The 16225-nt window shown below is 34.2% G+C and overlaps 2 protein-coding genes across 10 annotated transcripts in view; one reads left to right on the top strand and one right to left on the bottom strand.

Annotated features, from left to right (window-relative positions):
- Positions 1 to 5414, top strand: part of FAM13C (family with sequence similarity 13 member C) — a 123012-nt gene extending 117598 nt beyond the window's left edge. For all 6 annotated transcript variants that reach the window (XM_024253896.3, XM_024253895.3, XM_024253894.3 and 3 more), the window contains one exon: positions 3571 to 5414. In XM_024253896.3, coding sequence (XP_024109664.2) covers positions 3571 to 3694 — 124 coding nt within the window. In that variant the 3' untranslated portion in view covers positions 3695 to 5414. The remainder of the gene's footprint in view (positions 1 to 3570) is intronic.
- Positions 5155 to 16225, bottom strand: part of PHYHIPL (phytanoyl-CoA 2-hydroxylase interacting protein like) — an 83758-nt gene continuing 72687 nt past the window's right edge. For all 4 annotated transcript variants that reach the window (XM_002820918.5, XM_054522556.2, XM_063727637.1 and 1 more), the window contains exons 3-5: positions 14646 to 14820; positions 12599 to 12716; positions 5155 to 6238 (exon numbers count right to left, since the gene is read on the bottom strand). In XM_002820918.5, coding sequence (XP_002820964.3) covers positions 5704 to 6238; positions 12599 to 12716; positions 14646 to 14820 — 828 coding nt within the window. In that variant the 3' untranslated portion in view covers positions 5155 to 5703. The remainder of the gene's footprint in view (positions 6239 to 12598; positions 12717 to 14645; positions 14821 to 16225) is intronic.

A 16225-nucleotide genomic window follows, 5' to 3' on the forward strand; every position in this document is an offset into this window, starting at 1 on the left:
CTTTGCACAATAAATCTCATCATAAATAAATGAATTTATTTAAACCTTTAAAAAATCTGTTGATTTTTTTAGCCCACATAACTGCTTTGTTGTTGGTTTCTTAGTTCCACAAGTTATTCCCTACTTTATTACATAATAATTCCTTATTTGCTTTAAATGTCTTCCTTAAAAGTCAGGATCTGTCCCTAATTATTTTATTTCAAGACTTGATCAAAAATTCATAGTCATTCTTTCTACTCCTTAAATAAATGGTTAGCTGTATCATCTGTCCTCTATTTTTCTGTGTCAACCCAAGTCTCATTATACACTCTATTAGTTTCCTCTAATTTTTGGTGTATCATCAACAAAATTACATATATAATCAAGAGATAAGGTTATTGATCTAATTTGGAAGAGAGATAAATTGCTTAGCTATCTGGAGCCTCAGTTCCCACTTTATAAGCTGAAATGGTTGGACTCCTGGGATACTTTGGGAAGCTACAGCTGTCATGTGGGATATCAATCTTTACAAAAATAAATAAATGAAGAGTGTAACTTTCCCAAAGCCACAAGTTATTAAGTAGATGAAATGAGATTAAACTTATTATTCAACTCATAAACTCATCATTAAACTCATCAGTGCTACATGGGCTCCTCTGTATTCCTCTCCATTTAGGTATTGTATTTGACTTTTCAGTTCAGCGGGTTGAGGGTTGTCCTGATGGAAAGGGACTATTTTCCAAAAGCACCTTGAAACTCTCATGCGTGGTCTACTTACCTCTTAGTCCCTGGCAGGTTTTCCATTTTAGCCTACCAGGGATATTCATTAGGACTGGACCTATTGAGTGAAAAGCTTTTTGCATTCAGCCACTACAGATGTAACAACTTATTTTCTACTTAGAATCTTCCTTTCAAGTTGATTGCTACAAATCCAACTTACCTTTTTGGTGATGTTAAGTAATCTAGTGAGAAATGGTATGTGGCTCATAAATTTAGAATATAAAGCATTTGTTATTAATTTTCCTTTTCCATACTTTTTTCTTTTATAAAATGTTCATGTAACTTTCCTTGTAAAATATTCCTTGGAGTAGTAACTTTGTCTGGACTGTCTGCTATTATTATACTTTGAGTAAATATGTGACTTGCACTATAAAGTTCCTGATCTCTGCCTCTTTTGGATTAAAGGTATTCTATGGGAATTTTTCATTCAGGGAAATATTTGTGGAGATGTTATCAAATATTCTAAATCTAAACAGTCATTACATATGAGAAATGACACTTTAAGATGTACGTACACTCTTTTCATAAATTTGAGTTCCCTGAATAAATTTATATTTGTTAGCAATTTGAACTCAGGAATCTATCATAAGGGGTTTGAGAACTTCCCAGTGTGCTACTAGTTCTGCCTAGTGGATCTGCAGTGTCACTTGGTATGCTTTTTGTCATACAGGGAAGTTAGTTATGTTCTATGTATAGTGTTCCACTGCACCTATGAGTCTTAAACCCACTTCAGATAAGTCTGTATTTGGCTATGAAGTTTTATGCCCCCTTGTGGTGATATATTTCAACTAAATGCACAAGTGATGATCTTTTACAACTAAAATCAAACAGTTGAATGGCTAGGAAATATGGACCTTAATTTTGTTTATCTAAGACATTTTATTGGGAAGGCCTAAGCATCCATAAGGTAAAATATCATGCAAATGGATTACTAAAATGTTTAAGGCACTATAAATGTTCTTGGTAATATTCACCATACAAGAGGCATGAGAATCATACAGATATTACATTATTAATAATTATGAGCCTGGAAGTGTGCTAAGCACTTTAGTATGTTTTATATAATGGAGAAACTGCTTCAGGAAAGACTTGGCAAAACTTTTTATTCTTGTCAAAGCACTCTTTTTCTTTTTTTTTTTTTTGAGATGGAATCTCGCTTTGTCACCTGGGCTGGAGTGCAGTGACGCGATCTCGGCTCACTGCAAGCTCCGCCTCCTGGGTTCACGCCATTCTCCTGCCTCAGCCTCCCAAGTAGCTGGGACTACAGGCGCCTGCCACCACGCCCGGCTAATTTTTTATATTTTTAGTAGAGATGGGGTTTCACCATGTTAGCCATGATGGTCTCGATCTCCTGACCTTGTGATCTGCCCGCCTCGGCCTCCCAAAGTGCTAGGATAACAGGTGTGAGCCACCGCGCCCAGCCTCAAAGCACTCTTATTAGCCAAAATGGAATATGCAAAACTAGGGAAAATTACCTAATTGATTATTAATGTTTCTCTGTAATAATTAGACAATTTCTTTACTTAGATCTATTTATACAAATTAAGGTGGTATTCAGACATCCAGCTATGATAAGTTTGACTCATAACATAGAATGGAGGCAAAGGATTTATGTTATATAATTTAGACAATAGTTAAGAAGAATGCTGTCTATGGATTTGTATACTGTTCTGAGTTCTGTACTAGAAATTGCAGGGCAATAAATAGTGTTGAGATACAAGTAGATACTATATTCTTGATTTGTATAGATTAGCTTGTTTTTTATTTGGTAAGAGATAGAAATATCTTTTATCATTACTGGGAAAAATAGAAGGGAGCTAAAGATAAAACATTAAATATATGCTATTTACCTGGTTTCAGCCATACTAATATTAGAGAATACTTGTGGTTATATTCAGTTGTAATTGTGGTGACTATATCTGTGTCCTCTACCCCTTGAATTTCAAAGTCATGGGTGGAAATGTTTTCAAAACGGTTGGATATCTTATTAACCAAGAAAACAAGAGCCTTCTGAGACCCTGTCACAATTTTTCCCTTTAGAAAATGTATACTGACAGCATATTTTTGTGGGAAGGCAAATGGTTTTAACTCCTGATATTACCAAGTTATTCTTCCAAGTAAACAGCAACAGTATGCTGCATATGTATAAAAATCTATGCATTGTTACATGTCTAGCCTTAGTAGAATTAGTGTACAGAAGAGAACCACCACAATTTAGACTCTTGTAAATTACTTCAATCAAGGAACAGCTCAGTGGTTCTACTATATATTAGCAGAGACAGGTATTATAATTACAAGAAAATCTGGAAACGTTTCAAGTTTGTAAGATAGACCCTAAATGCTTTTCTTGTTACCATAAGTTTATAAGTTATTTTTATAATGAAATTTCTGTAGTATTTTCAGGTTAATATTTTTAACAACTGTATTAGGGCTGATCATTTTGTACAGGTGTAGGGCTGTGGCAGATAATGGAAGAATGACTGGACAAAGAATGCCTTGAAAGTTCTGTTTCTTGTTTGTTTGTTTCTCCTTAGATCTTTTCACTGACCCCTTTGTTGTAAAGTCTAAGCACTAGACCACATATTTGCAAAACACTTGTGACATTCAAGTTTTCAAAGGTTACTATTATTTAGAAACTTGGTAACACATGGAAGAAGGAGTGAATGAAGGTGAAAGGGAAGGAAAAGAAGACATGATGCAAAAACCAAGTGGAAGCTGTTACAGTATACTTTCTCATGTATGAATTATAAAAGAATATTTAAATAATGACTTCATTCATTGTGAACTAACAAATGTATTTTTGTTTTGCAGAAGTCCACAAAAGGAAGATAGGATACCAATGGCAGATGAGTATTATGAATATAAGCACATAAAAGCCAAACTGAGACTATTAGAGGTCCTCATCAGCAAGCAAGATGTGGCCAAAACTATTTGAGGTTCAGGAAATGTTATGATCACTTTCGCCCATGATATAAAGTAAAGTTTATTTTCCTCTGCCATCCTTGCTAAGTAGTTTTGACACAATGAAAATGGAAGCACTTTAGTGGTAGTATTAGCTGTTTTTAAGAAGGAATAGCAAGTTTAATTATATACAAGGAGAAGGGATTTAAATGGGGGGAAGAATACAACAGGTAGCCATATAATTGGGAAAAAATTCAGTGTCCTCCATGCCAAGCAGAAAACTCATAGTCAATACAAGTATTTTAAAAAACGCCTAATATTTTATCAAATCTAAATGACATAGCTAGGACACTTGTTAGGGAAAGTTTATTTAGTATCCAAAGACTGTTGATGTATAGAAAAGAGCATGATTTTAAAAAATCAATCAGAGGAGGAAAAGAAATTCGCTTTTCAAGTAGGAAGGAATACAGCTAGCAAGAAAGTAATTTATTTGAAACTTCTAATGGATTTTTGAGTGATAAAACATTTACTACCTTGTCCTTTAAGTCTGCTAGGCTCTCAGTACCCTAAAATAAACTAGATTGTGTTGCTATTTTTTTTATTTCTCTATAAAAATAACACATTATTTTATCTGTTATTTGAAATTTTACATTTCTGGTTACCAAAGTTCATTCTGATAGCATGTACTTTGTGAATTATTATCTTTGTCTATAACTGACAGATGTTTATATTAAAATAAAATATAGTATTAAAAATTTAAAATAGGTATTTTGGATAGATATGTGTCTTCAGTATATAATCTAATGTGTCCATATATTATTGCTAATCTTTTGGTTTACTATAAGATGATATAACTATTTTTTCATTGGGAATATACATTTTTCTTAATGTTCCAACATGTATACTTTGTAAAGTCAAATAATTTCCCAGGAGCTGTAGTTATTCGTCCTTCTGTACAAAATGAAAGGTTTGGAAATTGTTTGCCCTGATACCTTGAAAAAGAAGCCAGACTATTTATTTGCTTCATCAACTTTAGTGTATATCATTTTGTGTTATTTTATACTAAAACATGTTTATTATTTTCACTTTTGTAAAAGGAAGTAAAAGGTCAACATTTTCTCTCATGTACCAACCTTGTTTGTATTTCTATTTTCTGTAATGTTTAAGTATGATGTTGAAGAAATTCACATTCTCTTATAGTTTGGATGGGAAGACTATTGACTATTTCAGAAACAGACTTATTTCAGAGGCTTACTGTTTTCTCTGTATTTACCTAATATTTTATAACTTTTATGAATCAGAATAATGTCCTTCATAAATTTGTTTAATTGAAGTCATCTACTTGTAACAGGACAGATACACAACTATTTGAGGTTTACAAATTACATCTTTGATAAGGGAAATGGTTTCGTGACATGTACACAATTGCTATTAAAATGTAACTATATATATTCTATATGATTGTAAATATTTTATACAACAATACAAATAAAATATTTTTCTATTATATTTATTATGTTGAAACACAGTAGTTGTTTCCTGTTAGCTAATATAAATAACATAAATAACACTGTCAAACAAGAAGTTGGAAGTGCTGACAATTCTAGGCTTCAAGATTTAACTCATGCTGCAATTACACCCTTTCATGCGGTTTGGAGTTATCCCAATATTTGTTCAGTAGATTAAAATGAATGCATATTTAAACACCATTTATAAGCCATTATTGTGTACTTTGCTAAAGCGGTCTATATAACTGTTTTGTTATGTTTGGCATAAAGGAAACATAAAAACATTGCAGCATCTAGGCAATAAAGTGTCAAAAGGAGAACTTAGGGTATTTCATCATTGAAAGTAGTGGGAGGGGTAGGGAATAGGAAAACACTAAAATGGCTCTGAATGAAATTTGGAAAGTGGTAGTTTGTTTTTGGTGACAGTGGCATGTGCATGCTTCAGTGGAAAATATCTGGTGATGAAAATGGACAACAGAGGACCAATGCTCCTAAGGGAGGAAAAGGGGCCGAGTAAGAATAAGAAAAGTGGGCATTAACGTCCAACACTGATATTACAGGTTTTGCAGCTGGGATCTTTCTTTGCATTTGCAGTAGACAAACTCATGAGCTGATGACCAGTGATTTCTGCCACGGTGCCCAGAGAAAGATCCACAGGGTCAGTGTAAATGACTTCTAAAATGACATCCTGGGCATGGTGGTAAACCAGCACCCCATCTTCTTCTGTACAGGTCAAAAACTTATTATCCTTAGAATTTAGTTGAGGAAGGCGCTGCTTACAAAATTCATCTCCTGGTGATCCCACAGGAGCAATAACAAGAATCACATAATGATAAGCAGTGTACATACAGTAGAAGTCCCCAAAGTATAAGTTAGTATTGGGGTTAAAAAGTTTTTCTGCGGCAATCTCAAACCTGTATCTTCCATAAGGTGAATCCTGGGGTGGCTTTCCAGTATTGAATTCAGTGCTGCAGCTGAAGAAGATGCCTTCTAATTTTCCACTGATAGGAGAGCCATGGCTACCACTGTTATCCTTGACAGAGGGCTGCATAGCATTCCCATGATGTTCTCTGCAAGAGAAAACAAGTGGTCACTGCTTAATACAATAGTGGTAAACCCACTGCTTTATATATTTGAATGGCCAGAAGTCAAACATCTACTGTTAAAGGCCTGAATACCTCTCTTACTATCAGAGTAAGGGGACAACATCTTTTGACGTTATTACCTATAGATGGCTGTATTCTAGCTTCGACCTTAAGGTAAGGATGATCGGCTACAAGCCTTGGAGGCTTTGTATTAAATTAACATAATAATGTAAATTTCCTGGCCAGAAAGATGAAACTGGAATTAGAAACCTTACAGGTAAAATCATACATACATTAAGTGCCAAGTAGGTTTCAGAAGTGGCTTTCTAAAGAGAAAACTGAACTAAAGGTATTGGTTAGTTAAATATATTGAATGTTTCTTTAAAGCATGATAGATTTAGTCATAAAATGAGTGCTGTCCATTTATACTGGCACAAAAGTGTTGTGTTTTGTTTTGGCTTTTTTTTTTTTTTTTTTTTTTTTTGAGACAGAGTCTCGCTCTGTTGCCAGGCTGGAGAGCAGTGGCACGATCTTGGCTCACTGCAACCTCTGCCTCCCAGGTTCAAGCAATTCTCCTGCCTCAGCCTTCAGAGTAGCTGGGACTACAGGCATGTGCCACCTTGCCCAGCTAATTTCTGTACTTTTACTACAGACAGGGTTTCACCACGTTGGCCAGGATGGTTTGACCTCTTGACCTTGTGATCCACCCACCTCGGCCTCCCAAAGTGCTGGGATTACAGGCATGAGCCACCACGCTCAGCCCTTGTTTTGGCTTTTTAACCCAAGGACAGTAATCAGGTTATTTCTCTGGCATTTTGCTTAAAACAGTGCTGGTTATTCCCCCTTTACCTCACCCCCAGATCCATTCATTCTCCACCACAGTCTTCCACTGTGGCCTGGGACTCAGTTCAGTTCAGTTCCTCATCCCTTGGCCACTTCCATTTCAGTTCTACCAATGTGAGGCACCAGCATATACAGAGTAGGAGGAGGTAAAGCTTTGGGTATGTCCTCCTGTATTTCCTCCATGCTTCAGGGCATTGTGGTTCTGGCAGGGCTAGGTTCTTCATAACTATTTATCTCTGACTGCTGCTACTGCTGGATGAATTCCTACTCCCTTTCATTCCCATGAAGAGTAAAACTTTTCAATTCTTGCTAGTGCTAGTTCTTGGTTACTTTAGCATCCCCTATTTGTTACCTTAACCCTGACTATACCTCTATGAGGGGTAGTTTTGTTAAATTCTCTCCAGAATTCCCCAAGTGTGCCTCCTTTTTTTTTTTTTTTTTTTGCTGGGTCCCTGACCAGCATGACTTGGGAAGCAAAGAAGTTCAAGCTACTACTCAAGTAAGGGAAAGTTCCCCCAGTCAACGTGCTCCTTCAAGAGTTTACAGGTCAGTGAAATGCCTGGATCTGCCTCTGAATTTAGCAGCAATGGGTCTCGAATTCTACCACCTGAAAACCACCTAGGGAGCTTATTAAAAATGCAAATTCAAGGAAAGACCAAAAAATTGTCACAGTTAAGAGAATAAGGAAACACAACAAATAAATGTGTGATATCCTGGATGTGACCCTATACTTTTACTTGTACTGTTATTTTTCTTTCTGATATTCCAGGGTTCCTTCTTTTATTATTTCCTTCCTTCCTGTTTCAGAAACTTCCTTTAGGATAGATATGCTGTTGACAGATCCCCTTAGTTTTCCTTCATCTGAGCATATCTTAATTCCCTTTTATTATTGAAGGATATTTTCACTGGATATAGGATTCTCAGTTGACAGTGCTCTTTCAGTATTTGAAAATATTGTGTCACTTTCTTTTGCTAGGTAATTTCTGATGATGATGTCATTCAAATTGTTTTATTTTTCCTTATACGTAAGGTGTCTTGTATCTCACCACTTTCAATGTTTTTTTTTTTTCCTTTGGCCTGCAGTTTTCAGTTTGTAATATATCTTGGCATGGATTTCTTTGGGTTTATCCCATTTAGCATTTTCTCAGCTTGAATCTGTATGTTTATGTTGTTTGGCAAATTTGGGAACATTTTGGCTATTAATTCTATGAATACTTTTTCAGCCCCACCCTCTTTCTCTTTTCCTTCTTGACTTTAACAACATGAATATTAGATCTGCTATAGTCTCACAATGTCCATAAGACTGATGATATATTTTTTTCAGTGAGTTTTATCTCTGTTGTTCAATTTGGGTAATTTCTATTCTATCTTCAAGTTTACTGATTTTTTTCTCTTTGTCCTCTTGAATCTGCTGTGGAATCCATGGAGTCTATCCAGGTTTTGACTTCACTTACTGTGTTTTTATGTTCCAAAATTTTCATTTAATTCTTTGTATCTTCTATTTCTTTGCTGCTTCCGTTTTTATCTGTTTCAAGTGTGTTAGTATGTGCTTCTTGAATCATTTTTATGGTGGCTGCTTAAATATCTTTGTCAGATAATTCCAAGATCTGCATTATTTTGGTTTTGGTATCTTTGATCATCTTTTCTCATTCAGGTTAAGATTTTCCTGGTACTTGGTGTGACACCTGAGTTCCATTTGTATCCTGGACATTTTAAGTTTTATGTTATTATATTCTGGATCATATTTAAATCTAGTATTTTTAGCAGGCCTCCTCTTGACTATCTACCAGTGGGTGAAGAGTATGGGGTAGTCACTTTATTGATGTCAGATGGGGATAAAAGTCCAGGTTTCCTACTCAGTCTCCGGTGACACAGGGTAGGGGGGGTCAGTTACTACTTGGAGGAGGTAGGAGTTTAGGCTCCCACTAAGCCTGTGCTAACATACTCTAGGTCAGAGAGAGAAGGGGTGTCTCATCAGTACTTGACATGTGGCTTCACACACTATGAAAGCAAGCCTCATTTTCTTTGGGCAGTAGTGGAAAATCCAGGCTCCCTATTCAGGCTTCTCTGATACCACCCTAGCAGAGGATGGAGGAAGGGTGTCCCCTTACAGATGTGAGAGAAAAGAGGTCTAGGTTCCTCACTTAGCCTTGGCTGGTACATGAGGGACTACAGTTTTTTGTTTGTTTGTTTGTTTTTTCCTATACTGTTTGCCTGGGGTATGGTGGTTATTGTCTAAAAGGTTTCTGTATTCAAAGACATCTCAGTCTCCTTCCCAATCCTGTGGGTAGAGAACATACTTTCTAGTGTTCTTTATTTCTTTTTTGTCTGTGCTCATTGGCACAGACAAAAGAGATATCTTTGTATCCCATTAACATATTGAAGTGCTCAATAATGACTGTTTCTTGAGTGAATGAGTAAACAATAGATAGATGTGGGAGAAATAAGGAAAAGAGTATCTACTCCATCTTGTCCCTGTTCAAAATTTCTCGCCCTTGTTACATTCTCATTAACAAAATCCAAATATCTATGATATGTGTCCTACATGGATCTATAAGTGCAATTACATGAAATAATAACAGCAACATATATATAAACAGAAAATGTGTACTAGAACCTACACTTTGAGGATATACAATCTGACATCAGAGATAGAGGAATTCCTACACATGTCTACCAATCTCAGTGAATTCCTGAAACCCTTCAGATATAAAAGGAGTTTTAAGGACAATTAGATTACCTAGTGAATATGAACGAGAGGTAAGAGAGAAAGTGGTGTTTTCATTTGGAGTATGGGAAAGCAGTGTTCATTTAGGAATTCATTTCTAGAGGAAGAAGTCAAAATGAGTTCATTTCTTATGGACTGTGTAAGAATTTATCCAGTTTTTCATAATTTAAAATGGATTATAAACTTTGGAAAGTTTATCCAGTAATTGAAAGTTTCCTTTCTATTCAAGCATTCTGAATAACAAGATGATATTTAAAACGGATTTTAATCAAGGAAATGTGTCTTAATTAGAGTTAATGACAAAAAGAAAATCAACATCCGTGGAATTAATGTCTACTACTTTTTAATAAGGCTTCTTAAAAAAGCAATGTTGAAAAATTATACCACTCTGTGGAAAGTATATTTATTTATACGTACTGCACCAAGACATATTTTACATGGATTTTATAACTATCATTGTGGAAAACTTAACAAAGGTAAATTTTCTTTTTAGTAAACACAGCTTTCATACTGGTAGCTGGGAGTAAAATCTTGCAATACACACAATAATTATCCATTTTCTAGGCACTCTGTCTTTTTTTTTTTTTTTTTATTCTTGGAAGCATTTTTGAAAACAGATAAAGCAAACTTTAGATTACTAAAGGACCTAAAAACAAAGGCCTGTTCCCACCTAAGGGACAGAGAAAAATCACAGAGAGATACTGCCCTCCAGTGGCCACCTAAAATAGATATTGGCAATGTTCCAGGAATATAAACCTAAAATCAAAGATGTAATTATTTATTCTTTCGATGTATTTCTTACCAAAGACAACAGAAATATGGAGGGTTTTTTTTGTTTTCAAATTTTATGCATAACAAATACAGACAGTCCCTGACTTATGATGGTTTGGCTTACAATTGTTTGACTTTATGATGGTGTGAAAATGATGCACATTCAGTAGAAACTGTACTTTGAATGTTGATCTTTTCGACACTTTTTTTTTTTTTATAAAAATAGGCTTTCTGTTAGATAATTTTGCCCAACTGTAGGCTAACGTAAGTTATCTGAAAATGTTTAAGGAGGCTAGGCTAAGCTATGATGTTTTGTAGGTTAGGTGTATTAAATGCATTTTCAACTTGATATTTTCAACTTACAATGGGTTTAACAGGACATAACCCCATCGCAAGTCAAGGAGCATCTGTATAAAGAAACACCTTCCTTGCTAAGTCTGTATAGTCATTGCCAATCCACAACTGACAAGCACAATAATTTATGTTATATCTATCAGTCTGTACTCTCTAAATTAGGTGAATGGTATCTACCAGGAAATATATGGACTCTAGGGTACATACCAATTGAGAAAATGAAGGACTAAACTCTGTATTTATAAGATATTCAAACAAACGGCAGGAATATTTTTTCACCATCAAAATATATAAAAATATGTTCTATTGCTAAGTACTTAATTTGAAGAACACAGATGCCTATGTGTGTTCTTCTCTCTCTGATTCCTGTTGCATTTTCCACAGCTTGAAGCTGATTTAAATTTGGAACCATGGTCTTCATTTAAGAGAAACTAGAGAAGTATGAAACAAACAAATACAAAGAACAACAAAGTTTCCTAAATATTTTTCATACATAGTCCTGTCAACTTAAGAATTCTTTAGAGTCTGAAGTGAAGCTTTTAAAATGATAAATTATAGGGAATGCTGTGTAAGAAGTTTTACAACCTATATAGCATTTGCTATATAGCCAGACATCTGGCTATTTATTCTCTTCAAATTTTCTTCTACAAATATGAAAGTGCTGTAAATATAAAAACTACCTGCAGGATAGAGTTCTTTTAACTTCTCAGGAACTGCTTCCAGGGTTAAAGATAGGCTATCTTAGAAATTCTAGTTAAAATCACTAGAATTTAAAAGTAAACAAAGGAGATTATCCTCATGATAATTAATTCAAGATAACAGCTGATATGTTTTGGCTGTGTCCCCACCCAAATCTAATCTTGAATTGTAACTCCCACAATTCCCACATGTCATGGGAGGAACCCAGTGGGAGTTGATTGAATTATGGGGAGGGGGAAATCTTTCCTGTGCTGTTCTCATGATAGTGAATGAGTCTCATGAGATCTGATGATTTTAAAAAGGGGAGTTTCTGTGCACAAGCTCTCTTTTTGCCTGCTGCTATCCATGTAAGCTGTGACTTGCTTCTCCTTGCCTTCCACCGTGATTGTGAGGCCTCTCCAGCCATGTGGAACTGTAAGTCCAACAAACTTCTTTCTTTTGTAAATTGCCCAATCTCGGGTACATTTTATCAGCAGCCTGAAAAACACACTAATACAACAGCTAAAAGACTTCTACTTAGGTAGAAGTCTGCAAATCCCACCTGATTCACCATAATATTTCATTAAACAGTCACTCTTTTATCCTCTCATTTTCAATATCTTAAAAAGACCCATGAAAAGATGAAAAAATTAGTAGTCAGTATGATGCAGACAGCAGGACGAGTGTGTACATGAAATGCTCATCAATCTAAATACCACAGGTTTAAGATCCTCTAGTCAAATGGGCAGGAACTGGTATCACAAATGATTATGGGAAGGAATCTAAGTGAAATAGAAAAAAATCTCATGATCTTTTTCTACTTAATTTTTCTGGAAAATAAAATTCTGTATCGTTATTTTGAAAAGAAATCTAGAATTGCTATTCGACAAAACTAGAGTCAAGGGAGACCTGAGCCTAGAATTTGAAACTATATTTAGTAAAACAAATCACTATATATTTTTGAATCTTACCGAACATAGTCAAAATATTCTTTGTGCTGATTACGATAAAAAACAGAAAACTTAAGCATGCGTCCTGCAATCACTTCAGCCTTCTCCAACAATTGTGTTAGATGAACTTTTGAATAGTCTGGAAAAAACCCAAAAAAGTCTGTTATTAAAAATATTGCACCAAAAGTACCAACCATATACTTAATAAATTGAAGATTATTAAAATTCACCTTTAGGGAATTCAACTTAATAAATAAGAAATTCCATTTAAAAAAGAAAATATTCATTGCCTGTGTGGCATATTTTTCTTTCTACAAAAATATTTTTGTTATGGTTTATGGTTGTTTCTTAGAATATCTTTGCTTGCATTTTTCCATTTTTTGAAATTAGAGATACTGAAACAAAAATTAAGTTAAATAAATTTTCATAATCCAAGTAATATCCATTAGCACCATACTAGCTTTTCTTCAACCAGTTGATAACTGAATAAAAGAAGCTTATAATCTGCAATCAATAGAAAAGTTGGACAGCAAAAATAATAATGAGTACATAAGACTTGGGTACACAAGATGCTTGAAACTCTAAAGCACCTGTCAAAGTAATCTGATTTTTTTAACCCACTTTTTGTTTTGAAAGTTGTTTAAGAATTGCTGTTTAACTCCTACACCAGAAACTAGGGAAACATTTTGGCCTATAAAGATTAGTAAGAATTTCTAAACAGAAGAAACCCAGTTAAATTGCTCATGGCAACATAGTTTGTTTACTCACTGCTTCATTGGCTCAATAAACAGTTCTGAGATTAGAACATATGATGTAAAAGGTACTATGCAAAATTAGATGATCAAGGTAAAAGATAAAAAAGATATTATTATTCCTTGCAAAGAACTGACAATCTAAGAGAAAAGATAAATATATGTACAATAATGATTTATTATGGTAAGTATTAGCATTTTAAGATTGGGATAAGCACAGGGTTTTAAACCCTGTCATAGGCTAGAAAAGAAGTAGATTAGCCTGTGGCATTCTATTTTATTTTATTTCCAATACATTGTACAGTGCCTAGCTCACAGTATGGGCTTAATTAATGTTGAATGAATTCGATGTTCAGATTAAAAGTCAACTTATACAAAATAGTTTTATCAAAACTTAGAGTCAAGGTTATTGACAAAGCTTATGTGAAAAGTCTAAATTATTCTGATAAACAAGAGCTTTGAACAGCTTAAGTTTCTTGTAGATTCAGCCTCTCTCTATAATTTTTTATAGGAAACAATCATCTTGATGAACAGGAGGAAACAAAGTTTCTTTCTAAAAGACAAAAGGAAAGGATGACAGGAGTACTCAGGTAGAGATATCTTTGTATCCCATTAACACTGAAGTGCTCAACAAATGACTGTTTCTTGAATGAATGAGTAAACAATAGATAAATGAGTGAGATGAATGGTAATGTTTCCAATCTAATGAATATTAAGGTTCAGTTCCACATCAAACCTCCCAAAACAATGGCTTTGAGGTACTTTCGAGTGAAGCAAAGACACACATATATATACAGGACACTAGTTTAAATGCAGATTTTCTTAAGGTCTTCTAGTACTCCAGTGAAAAATCTAGTAACATTTCTGCTAGGGACAGTCACTGAGATCTGCCTCCATTCACCTGAAATAGAGAAGGATTTTCCTAGTTTCTGTCTTTCAGTACTGGTGAAAATGAACAAGGAAAAAAAAAAGAAGGAGAAAAAAGCTCTGTGTCTCAAAATGAAGCTAAAAAATTATGCTGAGTATATTTTCAAACTGCATACCTTTTTATTTGCATAGCTTTCATCTTGAAAAAATCAAACTATGGATATAGAAAAAAAGTGATTTGAAGCCATTACTCAGATTTTTCTACTGAGAACTTCAGCTTCCTCCAATCAATACAAAATTGTTTATTCTGTTACACAATGCTACTGACAACGCAAAAAATGACCAATGTCATATATATCACTTTATAATTACAAAAAAGAAATATTTTTCTATAATTAGCTTTCCCAGAACAATTAAAGCTTTTCTGTATTTGTACCTAGTTCTCTTACCTGCAGTGCAGAATTCTATAATTTCACTCCATTCAGACACAACATAATCACCATCAACTTGTTTTGAGGCAGTCTGCACTGCTACTGTATATTCAGTTCTTGGGCTTAAAAACCAGTGTCCACGGACAGTCATAGGCAAGGGAACAGCTTTTGCCACCAATTTTGTGGGAACATCCTAGGAATGAAAGAAGGAAGAGAGAGAGAAAAATGAGGAGAGACAGAGAGGGATGAAGGAAGTGAAGAAAGAAGAAAAGGGAGAAGGGAGGAAGGAGGGAAGGGAGAAGGAGGGAAGGAAGGAGGGAAAAGGAGGAAGTTAATTTAGTAGTAGAACTTTAATCAACTGTAAACAATGAAGAATAACTTATTAAGTTCCTGACTGACAATAGAATTTTCTGCTTAAAGATACTTATCAATTATTATATTTAAATCTTTTATTTGCCATATGCAAAAACGAAGGCCCAACTTTATCAAGAGACAAGTTCGTGGTCATACAGCTTGTTAATAACATAAATGTACTTGGATTCCAGTTTTCTTGATTTCTAATATGGTGTTCTTTTCTGTACACTATATGCTCCTCAAAATGCAACATTCTCACACTAAATGACAAAACTTTAAAAAACAAGACATAAAAGATAAAGTTCAATAGTATTAAAAATATTATATTTGGTTAACTTATACTACCCAATAATTTTACTAAAGCTGCCCATTACTTGATATTTTACAGGTTAAAGGAGAAAACACTAAAAATATGAATTCTTGCTTCACTTTCATTCAAATATAGAGTCTATGTGTCACAGAAAAGTTTACGTATTTCTAAAAAATGCTTAGTAAAGTGATTAATTAAATCTGCTAGTTGAATATTCACTACATTTCCAAGGATATGGTATTCCAAGTGGAGAGTGAAGAAAAAGGGTCAAATCTTGAACAATTCATCATTTAATGTTTGAAATTTAAGATTTCAAAGCTATATCAACAAAGCAAATGTCAGCAAAGAGAATATCCATCACTGAAAGCATAATCAGAACTGGAACTCAGAAAAAATAATGACTGCTCAATCTTGCTCCCTCTTTCACACTTATCTGTAGTATGTATGATCCTCACTTATCTTTAGTATGTATAATAGCACATCTAATAAAACCAATATTTCTAGGTAAGATAAGAAAGTTCCAAAGTATCTACCAAGTTAAAACTTAATATCAATATTAAAAAATAGACCAGATTTTCATCATCAGTGAAAACACTGCAACATAAGAAAGAATGCTTAAAGCAGATAACTGTTAATTTCTCTATAGATGCTTCTGGAAAGAGAGATATATCAGAAAAGATATATGATATGTGAATAAATATCAGAGAAGTTGTTATATATCTAAAAACATTTAAAAGTTAATAATTTTCATTCTCAAAACTAAAAAGCAAAAGACAAAAAAATTTCATTATCAAAACAAAAAACAAAAAGCAAAAGACAGCGGACTACTTAAAGCAATTTTTAGCCCTAAAGTGTTTTTAAAATACCTTGAAGTTTATAAACTGCATCAGATTCCTTGTTTGGCAGTTGTAGAAAAAATGTGTGCTTCAGTGGA

This window comes from Pongo abelii, chromosome 8 (assembly GCF_028885655.2).
Source record: "Pongo abelii isolate AG06213 chromosome 8, NHGRI_mPonAbe1-v2.0_pri, whole genome shotgun sequence".
NCBI classification, from domain to species: Eukaryota; Metazoa; Chordata; class Mammalia; order Primates; family Hominidae; genus Pongo; species Pongo abelii.